The sequence below is a fragment of the Vespa mandarinia genome, chromosome 1 (genome assembly GCF_050613455.1).
Source record: "Vespa mandarinia isolate Hongniang chromosome 1, ASM5061345v1, whole genome shotgun sequence".
NCBI lineage: Eukaryota > Metazoa > Arthropoda > Insecta > Hymenoptera > Vespidae > Vespa > Vespa mandarinia.
In genome coordinates, this window is record NC_140810.1 from 13,775,406 (window position 1) to 13,790,000 (window position 14,595).

Below are 14,595 nucleotides of genomic sequence, written 5' to 3' on the forward strand. Positions count from 1 at the left end.
GTTATATACATATCACGTGGTTATTTATAATAGATGCGATAGCGAATTTGATATATATATATATATATATATATATATATATATATATATATATATTATATCTAATTACTCATATTTTTATTTATCATTTACATTTTAATCTTTTTCTATTTGGACAACAATGAAAATGTCGGTAGAAACATATATATATATTCATAGATAAATTTGTGCCGTGATTATCTGTATTCTAATGTTATATATTACTTCCATATATATCTTTCTGTTATATATTCTTCCTTATGCTCAATTCGGCCAAACTGACGGAAAGGCAAACGTTATTTCGGACTTTTGTACAACACGTCGCGAATAACGGCTAATTAATTGTACATATTTGTGTGCGTGTATGTGCGCGTGTGCCTCTGTTTCTCGTGTATGTGTGTGCGTGTGTGTATATATACAACCTTCTCCTGTGTATATATGAATTATTTATTAACGAGAATCTGTAAGTTTTGAGCATTTCATAATGTGTCATGTGTAGTGAATTATGTCATTGCATTACAACCAGATATGTATCATTAAATGTTTGATTTATTTACTTTAGACAAATTTCTTTGTTACTAATTTTCAGTATTAATATGCCAAGGCAACAACGCAAATTACAGAGATGATACATTTATGAGAAAAAAAAAAAGAAAGAAAAAACCAAATGAATTATTTTATTTGCTCGTACGAGTAAAATTATTATTATTTGCATAAACATAAAAGAATATACTTAATGCTGTTCTTTATCCATGGATATATTAATAACAACGACTAATATTTTTAACAGTATAATAATATATACATTCTTTCAAAACATAGTATAACATGGATAAATTAGATTCTATATTCATATTGTTTTTTTACATAGTATTTCTTTATCTATTATTTTTAACGTTATTATATTTCTATTGAAATTTTATTAACTGAACAAATTAATAATAAATTTTGCTAGTGAAAACAATTTTGTAATAAGAGATATAAAAAAGTAAAGAATGGTTCTTGAAATTATTTATTTGAGATTATTTTCTGTTTAATTCTGAACAATGTATAGACAATCCTGGTTTTGTCTTACGGATAAAATAAAAATGATTAAGTTAAATAATATTTATTGTAGGATACCATAGTTTACAAAATGATGCAGAGATTTCAGTATTCTTATTGAAACTTAATTTAGAAAATTATAAACATTATAAGGTATCCTTTTGTATTCTATGTTCCTATATGACAAAAATTGTTATAAAACATTTATATACTGATTATTATTTATCATCTATAGTACAAGTCATGATATCGGCATATAGATGAATAGAGACAAATCAATTAATTTCAAAAAATATTATCTAAATGTGAAGTAGTATAAACATCGACCAATATCTGTATTGTGTATAAAGAGAATATTTTGATAATACTGATTTATTAATTTCAGCACATAGTGTGAAATTAAATCGTTCGATCAACCTCATTTATTTCTATATTATCTTATAAAATTTTATTGCAAAAATTAATGAAATGTTCTTATTTAAATCATGTAATAGATATAATACCTATTTTTATAACTTTGAAATTTATTCATATAAATTGATAATTGCATCATATATAAAGAACACTTCATCATAGTATATCGTTTATAATACATTGTTTGAAATTAATTATAATAATAATAATAATAATAATAATAATAATTTACTACTTCACATTTTGTACAGTGAATGTAACATAGCATGTTTTCTGGTAAAGCACAGAGCATTTTCCAGTTGTGATGTTAATGCTAGAGATTTCACAGAGAAAAAGGAGGGATGCTGTAATTACAAAAAATTAAGTAGTATGAAAATTTGTGTCATGTTGTATTTGTTATAAAGAAATCATTCACAGTATTAAAACATGTATCGCTGTTAGTATGATCGAGAATTTGCCTAAATGTTAACATCGCTAGCAGGATAAAAAATAAAAAAATAAAAAAAAATAGAAAAATAAGAGAAAGCACACGTAAAATAGACGAAAGAAGCACAAATTGTAAAAAGAAAAATTGCATAAAAAAATCGAACACAAGTAAAAACGATGAAGGTTACATAAAGAACTTTATGCAAGTATATGTATAAAAAGATGAATAAGAAAATAATTCCTAGATACCAGATTATAATGATTATAATAATAATAATCTTAATATCGTAGTTATTGCTACCGCTGTTACTATTATTAATAATATTACTACTACTGCTACTGCTGCTACTACCACCTACTACTACTATTATTATTACTATCTTAGTATTAAAGCTATCGCCGCTATTATTATTATTATTATTATTATTATTATTATTATTATTATTATTATTATTATTATTACCATTCTTCTTCTTCTTCTTCTTCTTCTTCTTCTTCTTCTTCTTCTTCTTCTTCTTCTTCTTCTTCTTCTTCTTCTTCTTCTTCTTCTTCTTCTTCTTCTTCTTCTTCTTCTTCTTCTTCTTCTTCTTCTTCTTCTTCTTCTTCTTCTTCTTCTTCTTCTTCTTCTTCTTCTTCTTCTTCTTCTTCTTCTTCTTCTTCTTCTTCTTCTTCTTCTTCTTCTTCTTCTTCTTCTTCTTCTTCTTCTTCTTCTTCTTCTTCTTCTTCTTCTTCTTCTTCTTCTTCTTCTTCTTCTTCTTCTTCTTCTTCTTATTATTATTATTATTATTATTATTATTATTATTATTATTATTATTATTATTATTATTATTATTATTATTATTCTTATTATTATTATTACTATTATTATTATTATTATTATTATTATTATTATTATTATTATTATTATTATTATTATTATTATTATTATTATTATTATTATTATTATTATTATAAGACAACCATTATTATCACTAGCATTATAAATTGTCCTTGTAATTTTTATATGCCAAGTGTATACTTTAATAAGATAATGAAGAAAAGTGGAAACGAGCCGCAGTATATATATATGTGTGTGTGTGTGTGTGTGTATAAATATTATACATACATATATATATACACAACATAACATAATGCACTTTTTCAAAAAAGAAAAAAGTATTGAAATAACTTCGTTAACTAAACTATGAATTATAAATATTGTATAAGTCGGTAAATAATAATTATTATTATCATTACTACAGATACTATTAATCAAATAAGATAATTCTAATCCATTCATCGATAAGCTTACAAATCCGACTTTTGATTTTCTTACTTCATTTCTTTATTAATCTTCATCAATGAAAGGCGAAAGACGAAAAAAAAAGAAAAATTGAAAGTTTACGTATATTAAAAAAATATTTTGTTTTCAATGTTTCTAACGATTTTCAATTCAAATAAAAGGAAGTAATGTTGAGATGAACTGCGCAGGTGCGTAATAGAAACAAGAAATTTACTATATTTTCTTAAATATTATGTCTTATTCGATTTTAATGTTTTGTTGGTAATATTACAAAATATTTATTTCTTTTCATTCTTTTCTTTAATTTTTTATATTTAAAATAAGTTATTATGTTTCGAAAGAATGATAATTTCGTCTTCACTATTCGATAAAACATTTGTGCCATTATATCTTCCGAGTTCACGAAAATAATATAAGTTAAAAATGTTCAATTTATCTTCTCTTAAAATTTTGTATTTTATATTGATCTCGATCGTTTTCACAGTAAAATCCGAAGAATATAGTTTTTGTCAAAAATCTGATAAAGTTATGAAAACTGAGAAAAATTGTGGAGATTTTGAATATTTATCAAACAAACGGTTGGAGGTTATTAATGATAATATTATTATAGACATTATGTATATTATTTTTATTTGTAACAATATTGGTTTTTTTCTTTTTTTTTTAATTTAGTTACATATTATACGATGTTAATCCTCCGGAAGGTTTTAATCTAAGAAGAGATGTATACGTTCGTGTTGCCGTTTTTGTAAAAAATTTAAATAAAAAGGATAAAAAATTCAAGTGGCACTTGGTTCTGCCACCATGGGGTAATATTTTTCTTTCTATTTGTATTTTATATTAATTAATTAATCATCATTTTTTTATAATGGACTGTACAGGTGATTTATACCATTGGCAGAGCAAAGACGTGGGTCCACAAGTATCGTTACCATGGGGTACATTTTTTGATATTGCAAGTTTACAAAAATATGCTCCTGTAATTGAAATGTACAAGTTCTTTGAAGGTAATAATTACTATTTGTTGTTATATTTACATTTATAGCATGTTTCGTTAATTCCAGAGTATTCTTCGAAAAATAAAAAAACTCAATTAGATGTTGTGTATATTTTACAAAATGATGAAGAAATGTTTAAAACTGGTATATTTGAAGATAAAAATGAAGAAAAAGATTGTCCTTCCAAACTTGTACGTTATAAAAAAGCGAAAGAAGAATATAGTGGTTACTTTTGGAATTATTCTAATATCACAAGCCGACAAATGAAATGTATTTTATTTCATGGAACAATGTCCAACCTTGAAACAAATCTTAATCCTTTTTTTCATAGGTATGTGTATTTGAAAGAAATTGATAATCATTAATATGTTTATAATCATATCAATCAAGATATATATATATATTTTTTCTTAGATCTGTCATGTTTGATCATATGGAAATACCTTTGCATGATTCATATGGTTCTAAAGATTATTGGAGAGCAAGACGTAGTATGCGTTATAATTCTGAACTTTATGATATTGCATTTGACTTTAGAGCGAAATATCTAAATTCTACAGATAAAGATGATAATACCGAACGTCCATCCGATTGGATCCAAGAAAAAGTTTGTTACTTTAAAAATATATTTTGTAAATTTAATTGATTAATTTATACATACCATTCAATTTTACAGAACAGTATTCAGCTGTTCCCTAAATATATATAAATTTTAGAAAAAAAGAAATGCAATTGGTGGTCCATATTTATCAGTTCATTTGAGAAGACGTGATTTTGTTATTGGGCGGTCAGAATCGACGCCAACAATAAAAGGAGCTGCATCTCAGTTGGCAAAAAAAATGAAAGAATATGAATTAAAACTTTTATTTGTTGCTACTGATGCAGATGAGCAAGGTCAAACTAAAACTAATTTATAAATGAATATTTTCTGTGAGCTTTATAAAAACAAATATATAAATGTATACTTAAATGCTTTTTATAGAACTCGCCGAACTTAAATCATACTTACCACAATATACGGTTTTAAATTATGTGCCATCAGATTATGTTAAAAAAAAGTTTAAGGATGGTGGTATTGCAATTATTGATCAAATAATTTGCTCGTATGCTAGGCAAGTATAATGTTGTAGAGTTTTAAAGAATATGTTTATGAATTAAAAGTTATTTTTAATAGGTACTTTATTGGGACACACGAGTCTACTTTTACGTTTAGAATACAAGAAGACAGAGAGATTATTGGATTTCCTCCAGAAAGAACATTTAATCGGTTATGTAAAGTAAAAGAAAAGTGCTTATCTAGTGGACACTGGGAGATAGTGTGGTAATGTGAATTTTCAAAAAATTAATTGTAACTTTTTATGAACCCATAAATGTTAATACATTTTTAAAAATATTTTATCATCAATATTAATTATATAAATGCACAATGTTTCTATATTTTTTAATATTTATCTTATCATATATATACTATCTGTTCTAAGTAATCAATTTGGTAGATCTTTACAGGCATTGAATTTCATTGAGATGTTGTAGGCTTACCAATTAATTCTTGTTCTCTACGAAGCTCTTGTTCTCTTTGTTGTTCTCTACCAAGAGCTTCCTTCTGTTTAATTTGTTGTAAGCGTAATGCCCGTTTCTATGAATAAATATTTTTTTAAATAAAATTAATTTTATAAAGAAACATAATAAAAACATACTTTTAATTTAAAGGTCCTATCATGTACCATGACCATTTCCTTTTTAATAGTTGTTAATTTTCCTTGATATAATTTAATGGTAGCAAACTGAAATTGCATTTATATATATATAAAGTAGAATATTTTTTCCAAAGTAAAAATATGAAATTTTTACCATTTCATTTAAATCTGCATCTTCAAGGACATCTTGAAGTTTCTTATTATCATTTTGTATTTGATTAAGTAAAACTTCTTGCTTACTTCTAAAAGTTGGAAAATGATTCTATAATAGCATAGCAATGATGAAGATTAGGATTTATTCTTACGTCAATTCATTAAGATTTTCCTTGACTTTCTCCAATGATGGTTGATAGATAGTTAATATTCCATGTGCCAATTTTTCTGTAGCTTTAGAAAAGTCTACTATATCCTCTACACTGAAAAACAAAGGATATAGGATCGTAGTTTGATAATTTTGTATTTACTTTCGTTATATCATATATAATGTAATTTCAAAAAATATGTATTTTAGCTGTAAACAAAAAAGTGAGGTTATTATCATTATACCTGTCATTTTGTGATTGAACTTTCGTCACTTCGGCTTCGTCTATATCTACCATCATTTTTATGATTTAATATTACTTATTTTATTTCGAAGTACGTATATCACATATCAGAAAGAATACAAATGTTTGATCACTCATTTGTATTTTGACGTTCGACCACAAATCAGCTGATTCCCACCACGTGTTTAACGCAATAAATTTCTATGCAGTTCAATCTGATCTGCTTTCGTATTATCATGGACGAACTTGTATAACTTCCTGCATAAGTGTAATTGCGTGCAATATATCAATATAAAAATAAATTATTTGCGATATATTTATTTATTTTAAAAAATTGTTTAAATTGTTAGATCACTATTGTATTTTTCCCTTCTAAAAATTATCTATAATTTATTATTATTAGATCCTATATGATTAAGGAGTTATTATTTCTAAAATATTTATTAGGTAAATTATTGACACAATGGTGGGTTTAAGTATTATCAATAATTTAATGAATAAATATTACAAAATATATATATATATATAAAAAAATGAAAATTTATTTATTTTCTACATAATGTTACATTATAATATATCTTCAACATCAGCATTTTGGAGTACATACATCTGTAAATTTAAACATTCTGTCTTAACTGTCTTCAGCGGTAATAATTTTTTATTAATCATTTTCTTATTTTCATCCTCAACAATCCATGGAAAATCCTCACATAATGGATTTTCACTGAGAGACACGTGTGCAGTTTCATACGTTTGAATTTCTATAGAAAATGATGCATCTTCAGGAAGAGTTTTTAAATATGTCTCACATATGGACAATTTTAAACAGATTGTTCTTAAAGCTTCTTCGGTTTTAAGATAGTATGGATCAATTCTGTAAGCAAGTTTGGACATTATAAACACATAGGAAGTTCATCAAATTTTATCTTATATCATTGTAACTTTAATTGATAAAGGAGATTAATTAAAAGTCATACTCAATTCCTTGAGCTTGTAATTTAACAAAATCAAAGACAAACTTTTCTATGGGAATTCTATTTTTATTAAAAACAACAAGGTTGACAGCTTTGATACTGTTTTCATCTTCTTTAAGTAATTCTCTAATAGCAGTTAAGACATTTTTCAAATATTCATTAAGTTCTGGCTGTTCAGAGATATGAACCACAGCGCCATATATTTTTTTTTTAACAAAGATTTCTTTTGGATATAATTTTCTATAATAAAGTATATGATTAAATGCCACCTCCAAGAATTCTAGGAGAATATCACTGGTGACTAAAAAAATAATACAATAATTAATTAATACAATAATTAATTAATACAATAATTAATTCGTGAACGTATATGTTTCAATTTTGTTAACCTATTTTAGTTTGTGACATTTTAATTTAATCGTGAAAGTTCTCGAGATGTCAAATCACTCGTATTCAATCGTAAAAAGAAATGAGTTTGAATGTCATGTAATCCAAAAAAAAAAGAAAGGAAGAAAAAAAGAAAGAAAGTTATGATTTTTTAACGTCGTTCGCGCTTGTTGCGCCTTTAAATCGCGGTGATGCAAGTGAAAAGCATAAATTGGTGTGTTACCGTTACGCAATTCTTTTTTTTGTATATTATTCTTGCAATATTTTGCATGCCTGAAACATATAACGATGCAATTTATTGGATCTCGTTTAGAAATTATTTTCGGTTATCTTCGGTTGTTCGTTGATGACGATAATATTCTTATTTTTCTTAATACAAATCAAATACAATTTGCATGTAGATGCGGACATCTACATATAAATTGTACAGTCCACATACATCCATATGTATTTGATAACGGTGGCGCGAGAAAAGAAATAGTTTAACGTCAGTTATAGAAATAGTTCGTAATCGTGTTAAAAGGTTCAATGATGCGACAGATTTGTTATATTATAAATTATCAATTAAGAAAGTAACGAGATGAATGAAGAAAATATCATTTAACGATTGATTCGGTGCGCGCCTCGATGCAATCTGATTGCATATGGTGGCGAATGGTGGCGAATGGTGGCGGATGGTGGTGGCGGTGGCGGGTGAACGTGAGGAATACACGGTGTTGCGGTGTGTTTTGATAAAGAAATCTTTCGAATTTTCCTATTGTATAAAACGATAGAGTAAGAAGATCGCGAGATATCGCGCATCTCCGTGCGCTGTCGTGCGCTGGTGTGCGCTCTATCGCGCATCGTGATCCATCGGTTCTCGTTAAGGATCGCTTTATCATGATATAAAAGGTATACACGGCGGCATTTTTCCTAACCTCGAAGCATCTTTCTATGAAAGCTCATTACGTGGAACTATGTCTTGGTCGCAAATACACGTTTGTGCGTATTTTTCGCGACCTATCTACTTTTCGAGGATATCTACTTTGATATCAACTTCCTTGATATATTTACCTTCGACTATCTTCCCTTCGACAATTTTACGACGTCTATCAGTCGTTGGTTATCTTTCAAATGTTGAAAGCCTTTTTAATCTTCGATTGATCGATGCCACTTTATAGTCTTTTGTTCAATTTTTTTTTTCTTCCACTATGATTCATTTCTTCTTTTATTTCTCATGGAATTTATTAGTTCGTTATGGCGCGAAAAGGAATAAATGATAAATCCAATGGGTAACGTTCTCGTGTTAACGTGTCTCCGTCTTCGGGACCTTTCAAAAGCATGGACGGTCCTTCCTGAAGTAGGAATATATAATATAATCATTGCTATAAAGCTTTTTACAAAAGCATATAAGAAATATAAGATATTGTTATCAAACTTTTGCTTTTTATTACTTCTAACGTGTACTTTACATTAGACTAGTCTTTATTATTAATATTATTATTATTATTATTATTATTATTATTATTATATTATTATTATTATTATTATTATTATTATTATTATTATTATTGTTATTATTACTTAATTGTTTCAGGAGAAAATGGCACCTGCAAAGAAGACGGATTTAGATAAATTAGCATGGTCTTGGATTGAAGCTGTTACACCCGAAGAAATAGAGAGAATACATTTAGAAACTGCTTATAGACTAGGTCTTAAAGGTTGCAAAAGTTGCAAGTAAGATTCTTATCAATGTAATACTATAATCTTGTATAACAGCTCTTTAACGTTTCTCAACAATTATCTGAATATTTCTTTTACTTCATTCACAGACGAAATTGTACAAATAATCCACAATGTCTCACTGGATTAGGAGAAGAAAAATATATCAAATCGCAACCCACGGAGATCGTTTCCTTGGAAAGTTCTTTGTCTGAGCTTCGTGACCCTACTCAATATGTCGGCCTGAAAAATCTAGGAGCAACGTGTTACGTCAACAGTTTAATTCAAATGTGGTTTCACAACGAGGATATGAGGTATTACAATAACTATACGTTTTGCGTACATTTCTTTCGCATACGTTGTACGAATATGGTGTTTAATATTATCTTGGTTACAGGCGGATAATATACAAGTGGAATATAACAGAAGATCCTGAGGAGAGGGAGGCTTTGTATCAAGCGAAGAAGGCAGGACTTTCTTATCATCCGGTAACGGCGGTTGGTCAATTGCAATACATATTTGCCATGATGCAATTCGGAAACAGACGTCTACTCGATCCAATGAATCTTGCCATCGCCCTGTCTTTGGATACTAGAACGCAACAGGACGCGCAGGAGTTCTCGAAGCTGTTGTTGTGCCATATTGAAGGAAAGCTACAGCAAAACTCAGAGTTGCAGCGGATGTTGCGGAGGCTGTCACAGGGAAAATACAGCTATATCAATTGGTGGGTTTTCTGAAGTGGAAAACAAATGAGAATTGTCCTAAACGATGATGATGCAGATGATCTTGACGATGAGAACATGGTAGGACACGTTGCTCGCTACGGTGACTGGTGCGATCAACTGATCTGACCGAAAGAGACGTGTATCGTGTAAATAATATCTACTATTTTTGTTTAATATAGTTGCTCCACCTGCGGTACCGAGTATCCAACATCGACCACATTCTACGAATTGGACTTGCAGCTTGCAGCTACTTTGAAGGAAGCTATAGAAAAATATCTCACTGAAGAACAATTGAATGGAGCTAATCAGTACCATTGTGTTACCTGTAACGACAAAAAGGATGCTAGAAGATTTATACGTTTGGAATTGCTACCAGAAACTTTGAACATTCAATTGATGCGCTTCGTATTTCATAGGTGAGCCTGTACATTCGTACTACTTTCCTACTAAATTTAATTAAACTATTGTTTTACTATATTTTCATTTAATTCGTTCTTATCTGTACAGGGATTCCGGTCAAAAAAGAAAATTGAACTCTTTCATCCATTTTCCGGAAGACTTGGATATGTCCGAGTATGTTAGATGTCCTCCTCAAACCCATATGTATAGTCTCGTTGCAGTTTTGAGTCATAAAGGACCTTCAGCTCATTCGGGTCATTACATTGCGAATATATGTAATTCGGCTGGAGAATGGTATCAATTTAGTGATGATAAAGTTGAAAAAATGCAGAATAAGAGGATTGAGGATAGTGGCAATGGTGAGAATCTCACATTTTATTCTTGTTAGACATTTCATATATTTGTAATATACATAATTAAATATAAATTTTGTGTTTCTCTCTTTCTTTGATCCTTACAGAATCAACAAAAAATATGAAACGTGGTCGTGTACCAAAAGGATTTCTTTCATCCAACACAGCGTATATGTTGGTCTATAAGAAATTAACTATTGAACCAAAATTAGGTAATGGAAAAAAATTAAAAGCAAAGAAGACTGATTCAGAGTGCAATAGTTATAGTGATTCCGTTAGTTTGGAAAGACTCACTGTTAAGGACAAATCTGATTCGTCAGATGAAGGAAAACGTAAGAATGGAACTGATGATTTTAAAGATATTGAAAGTCCAGGAAAAATGATGAAAATAGAGGCTGATTTCAAGATGGAAGTGGACAGTGTTGTGACAGGGAAAAATGATAACTTTGATGTTCCAAAGGACGATAAAAGTCCGACAGAACAGGCAAAGAAAATTGTCACAAAAAATACAAAACTCGATTATAAATTGTTAAACGGTGCTGCCCATAGAGCAATGAGCTGTGGAGAACGTGATTTCTACGAAGAGGTATGTATATGTAATTTTTCAATATTATTTATTAATATATCATACGTTTGTCTGATAATATGTTATAGATTGAATTTGAAAATTGGCAAGTGAGTAATACAATGAGAGAACTCGTTCGTCAAGAAAATGTTAAACACGAGTTAAGTTTATTGGCTATTCAGCAAGAAAAAGTAAGTAAAAAAAAAATAATTCACTTGTACTCATAGAATCTTTGAAATTCTTTTTTAAAGATATTTAAAATACAGTGTCGATTTTTATTTGTTTTTAGCAAAAAGAAATAGAAGATCAGAATTTTAAGAGACAACTCGTAATAGATGTGTACGATATTATTGGAAATACAATGTCTTGCATAGAATATCAATGGATACCAATTGATTGGTTATCAAAATGGTTAAATGGACAATTGCTAACCGATGGTGTTCCACCGATAGATAATTCGGTCTTGATGTGTCCTCATTATCGTTTAGATCCATTAAAAGTTAACCGTGCCAAATGTTTGCCAACCTCAGCAGCTAGTCTATTATATGACAAGTATCGTGGAGGGCCACGTTTGGATCAGAATACTTTGTGCGAAGTTTGTGTAAGAAGACGTTGCAAAATGCTTAGATTCAAAATGGTTTTAGAACGTGATCATAAGGAAGTTAGCGATATAATACGTAATTTTAAAGAATCGTTAGTATTTCTTCATAATTTATTCAAAAAAATTTTTTTTTCCTCTTTTATAATTTTTAAATAAAAATATCTACACGTAATGCTTTTGTTATTTCATAGAAGCGAAACTAGTTACATAGTCGGCGCAGATTCTTTGAGATCTTGGAGGAGATTAGCTATGGAAAAATTTACCGAAGATATGGAACAGGAAATAGAACGAGAAGATCGTGAAAATTCTCGATTAACCGAGGATGAGAATAAAAATGGCGATAAAGATAACGATGAGTGTACGAAAGAAGTTGAAGATGGCGAGGAGAACGAAGTTGTTTTAAACTTTAACGAAGATTTACTTTGTGAACATAATCTATTGAAAACACCGGATTCTAGTAGGAAAATAGTACCTCGCGAAGTTTGGACGATATTAAGGAAATATTTTCCAAATTCGAAAGAGTATCCATTTGGTACCTCGTCATGTTCGATCTGTGAGGTACGTGTACGTTTTGGTATACTTTTTATAATTTCTAATTTCTTGTCGTATCTCTTTTAACGAATATTTTTCTTCCTTTGTCCTTTTTTTTTTCTTTTTTTCTTTTTTTCTTTGATCATGCATATCAGGAGAAAATGGAAAATGCACAAAAGGCAAAGAAGGACGACAAGATAAAAGCTAAACAACAAAAGGATGAGCTTATCGATTTGTATTATGCAAGAAATAGAAATGAAATTTCTAAGTGTGAAGATGCCGAGAAAGTATTTTATATCGTGGAGAAAGGCTTCTTGGATAGTTGGCGTTCTTTCATTCGGTGAGTCCTAAAAATTTTATTACATATTTCATGATTCGTTAAAAAAAAAAAAAAGAAAAAGAAAAAAGAAAAAAAATTGTCAAGATACTTTCAAGTAAATTTTTATTATTTCTACACTTGATTTCATAATTCCAAATGTTGCAAATACATATATTATATATATTTATTTATTTATTTATCCAAGTTATCGGTAAAGTCGAATGATTAGTATGTGTCGAAAGATATTCGTTAGATGGCAGCATTGTTTTCGATCTCAATAAGCGATCGATAGGTTGTTTTCCGCTAGAGGGTTCTGCGAGTTATATAAATCTTCTCTCTAATCACATTTTATATCTATTATAAAAATTTTCAATTAGAAATGATAATAAAAATAGATAATATGAAATAATAATCGAATGAATGATATTTTTACTTGTGTGCAAAATAAATAATTAGGTATATAATAATTCGTGATCGAGGGAATAATTGTTGGTCGGGTCCGATTTATTTTGATGCAACATGGCGGAAGTAGGAAGATAGAAGAGGGAAGAAGGGAGAGGGCTCGGACATTTATCCGAGCTCACATTAACGAGCTTTTCCTAATTATAAGAAAAAAGTGGTCTCTGCGATTAAGGTCTCAGTTCCCTTTTCTAGCTCTCTCTTTCTCTTTCTCTCTCTCTTTTTCTCTTTATATATATATATATATATATATATATATATATATATATATATGTATGTATATCTACTATCTGTATATCTATCTATCTATTTATCCATCTATCCATCTATCCATCTTTTACTCGCTCATGCTTTGCCAGTGTGGGTGCTAGAGGTTGCTCGGGAGAAAACTAATTGAAACAACCGCCTAACGATCCGCCGGCAAATGATACATCGACCCCGAGGTAGGAGTCTGCTGTCTTAATACTGTTTCAGCTTATACCGTGCTTGGAAGAGGGATGCAATTTCGTATTTTTTTTGGGATATATATATTCTTTTCGCAACAATTCCGTTTCTATTTTTCTTTTTTTTTTCTTTTTCTCAAAATCGAACGTTTTTAAAGAAATTTTTCTTTTCATTTATGTACGATATAATTATGATTTATCGTAATAATAATAATAATAATAATAATAATAATAATAATAATAATAATAATAACAATAATAATAATAATAATAATAATAATAATAATAATAATAATAATAATAATAATAATAATAATAATAATAATAATAATAATAATAATAATAATAATAATAATAATAATAATAATAATAATAATAATAATAATAATGATGATAATAATAATAATAATAATAATAATAATAATAATAATAATAATAATAATAATAATAATAATAATAATAATAATAATAATAATAATAATAATAATAATAATAATAATAATAATAATAATAATAATAATAATAATAATAATAATAATAATAATAATAATAATAATAATAATAATAATAATAATAATAATAATAATAATAATAATAATAATAATAATAATAATAATAATAATAATAATAATAATAATAATAATAATAATAATAATAATAATAATAATAATAATAATAATAATAATAATAATAATAATAATAATAATAATAATA

General features: G+C 27.8%; 4 protein-coding genes across 19 annotated transcripts in view; 2 read left to right on the forward strand and 2 right to left on the reverse strand.

Annotated features, from left to right (window-relative positions):
* Positions 1-116: 116 nt before the first annotated feature.
* Positions 117-5,537, forward strand: O-fut2 (O-fucosyltransferase 2). 3 transcript variants are annotated; one of them, XM_035880093.2, is made up of 8 exons: positions 3,386-3,445; positions 3,857-3,993; positions 4,066-4,191; positions 4,249-4,513; positions 4,597-4,789; positions 4,899-5,076; positions 5,165-5,294; positions 5,357-5,537. In XM_035880093.2, the coding sequence occupies exons 1-8, from the start codon at positions 3,417-3,419 to the stop codon at positions 5,505-5,507; spliced, it is 1,209 nt and encodes a 402-aa protein (XP_035735986.1). In that variant the 5' UTR covers positions 3,386-3,416; the 3' UTR covers positions 5,508-5,537. The 3 variants fall into 3 exon arrangements, with proteins under 3 accessions (XP_085519174.1, XP_035735986.1, XP_035735982.2); XM_035880089.2 differs by lacking the exon at positions 3,386-3,445 and adding an exon at positions 3,465-3,762; XM_085663048.1 differs by lacking the exons at positions 3,386-3,445; positions 3,857-3,993 and adding an exon at positions 117-481.
* Positions 5,538-5,678: 141 nt separating this feature from the next.
* Positions 5,679-6,670, reverse strand: Pldn (biogenesis of lysosomal organelles complex 1 subunit pallidin). Its single transcript, XM_035880096.2, has 5 exons — positions 6,426-6,670; positions 6,185-6,295; positions 6,034-6,121; positions 5,880-5,966; positions 5,679-5,818 (listed from the first exon to the last, which is right to left on the reverse strand). Exons 1-5 carry the CDS (start codon positions 6,479-6,481, stop codon positions 5,699-5,701), a joined length of 462 nt encoding a protein of 153 aa, XP_035735989.1. The 5' UTR covers positions 6,482-6,670; the 3' UTR covers positions 5,679-5,698.
* Positions 6,671-6,991: 321 nt separating this feature from the next.
* PolZ2 (DNA polymerase zeta subunit 2) lies at positions 6,992-8,341 on the reverse strand. Of its 2 annotated transcripts, XM_085657999.1 has the most exons (4): positions 8,225-8,341; positions 8,009-8,058; positions 7,402-7,699; positions 6,992-7,298 (listed from the first exon to the last, which is right to left on the reverse strand). In XM_085657999.1, coding segments are annotated over exons 1-4 (657 nt in total). In that variant the 5' UTR covers positions 8,227-8,341. The 2 variants fall into 2 exon arrangements, with proteins under 2 accessions (XP_085514125.1, XP_035735988.2); XM_035880095.2 differs by lacking the exon at positions 8,225-8,341 and having other exon boundaries at positions 7,788-8,029.
* LOC118447746 (ubiquitin carboxyl-terminal hydrolase 48) overlaps positions 7,677-14,595 on the forward strand; it is a 76,523-nt gene continuing 69,604 nt past the window's right edge. For 3 of the 13 annotated variants that reach the window (XM_085657995.1, XM_035880068.2, XM_085657916.1), the window contains exons 1-11: positions 8,924-9,124; positions 9,362-9,501; positions 9,597-9,800; positions 9,884-10,210; positions 10,391-10,627; positions 10,719-10,969; positions 11,071-11,549; positions 11,618-11,719; positions 11,818-12,221; positions 12,321-12,687; positions 12,816-13,000. In XM_085657995.1, coding sequence (XP_085514121.1) covers positions 9,041-9,124; positions 9,362-9,501; positions 9,597-9,800; positions 9,884-10,210; positions 10,391-10,627; positions 10,719-10,969; positions 11,071-11,549; positions 11,618-11,719; positions 11,818-12,221; positions 12,321-12,687; positions 12,816-13,000 — 2,780 coding nt within the window. In that variant the 5' untranslated portion in view covers positions 8,924-9,040. Of the gene's footprint in view, positions 7,696-7,979; positions 8,000-8,370; positions 8,677-8,709; positions 8,767-8,921; positions 9,125-9,361; positions 9,502-9,596; positions 9,801-9,883; positions 10,290-10,390; positions 10,628-10,718; positions 10,970-11,070; positions 11,550-11,617; positions 11,720-11,817; positions 12,222-12,320; positions 12,688-12,815; positions 13,001-14,595 lie in introns of those variants that run through there. The other 10 variants (XM_085657976.1, XM_085657966.1, XM_085657958.1 and 7 more) reach the window with 10 other exon arrangements.

Bases quoted from the DNA above. Each gene is read 5' to 3' on its own strand.
- Pldn (XM_035880096.2), bottom strand. From the start codon at position 6,481: ATGATGGTAGATATAGACGAAGCCGAAGTGACGAAAGTTCAATCACAA. The intron at 6,296-6,425 runs GTATAATGATAA...TTTGTTTTTCAG, and splicing joins GTTCAATCACAAAATGACAG to TGTAGAGGATATAGTAGACT. The intron at 5,967-6,033 runs GTAAAAATTTCA...ATGCAATTTCAG, and splicing joins ATGCAGATTTAAATGAAATG to TTTGCTACCATTAAATTATA.
- O-fut2 (XM_035880089.2), top strand. From the start codon at position 3,608: ATGTTCAATTTATCTTCTCTTAAAATTTTGTATTTTATATTGATCTCG. The intron at 4,790-4,898 runs GTTTGTTACTTT...TATAAATTTTAG, and splicing joins CCGATTGGATCCAAGAAAAA to AAAAAAAGAAATGCAATTGG. The intron at 5,295-5,356 runs GCAAGTATAATG...TATTTTTAATAG, and splicing joins ATAATTTGCTCGTATGCTAG to GTACTTTATTGGGACACACG.
- PolZ2 (XM_085657999.1), bottom strand. The intron at 7,700-8,008 runs GTAACACACCAA...TTATTTTTTTAG, and splicing joins AAAAAAAGAATTGCGTAACG to TCACCAGTGATATTCTCCTA. The intron at 7,299-7,401 runs GTATGACTTTTA...ACTTGCTTACAG, and splicing joins TTACAAGCTCAAGGAATTGA to AATTGATCCATACTATCTTA.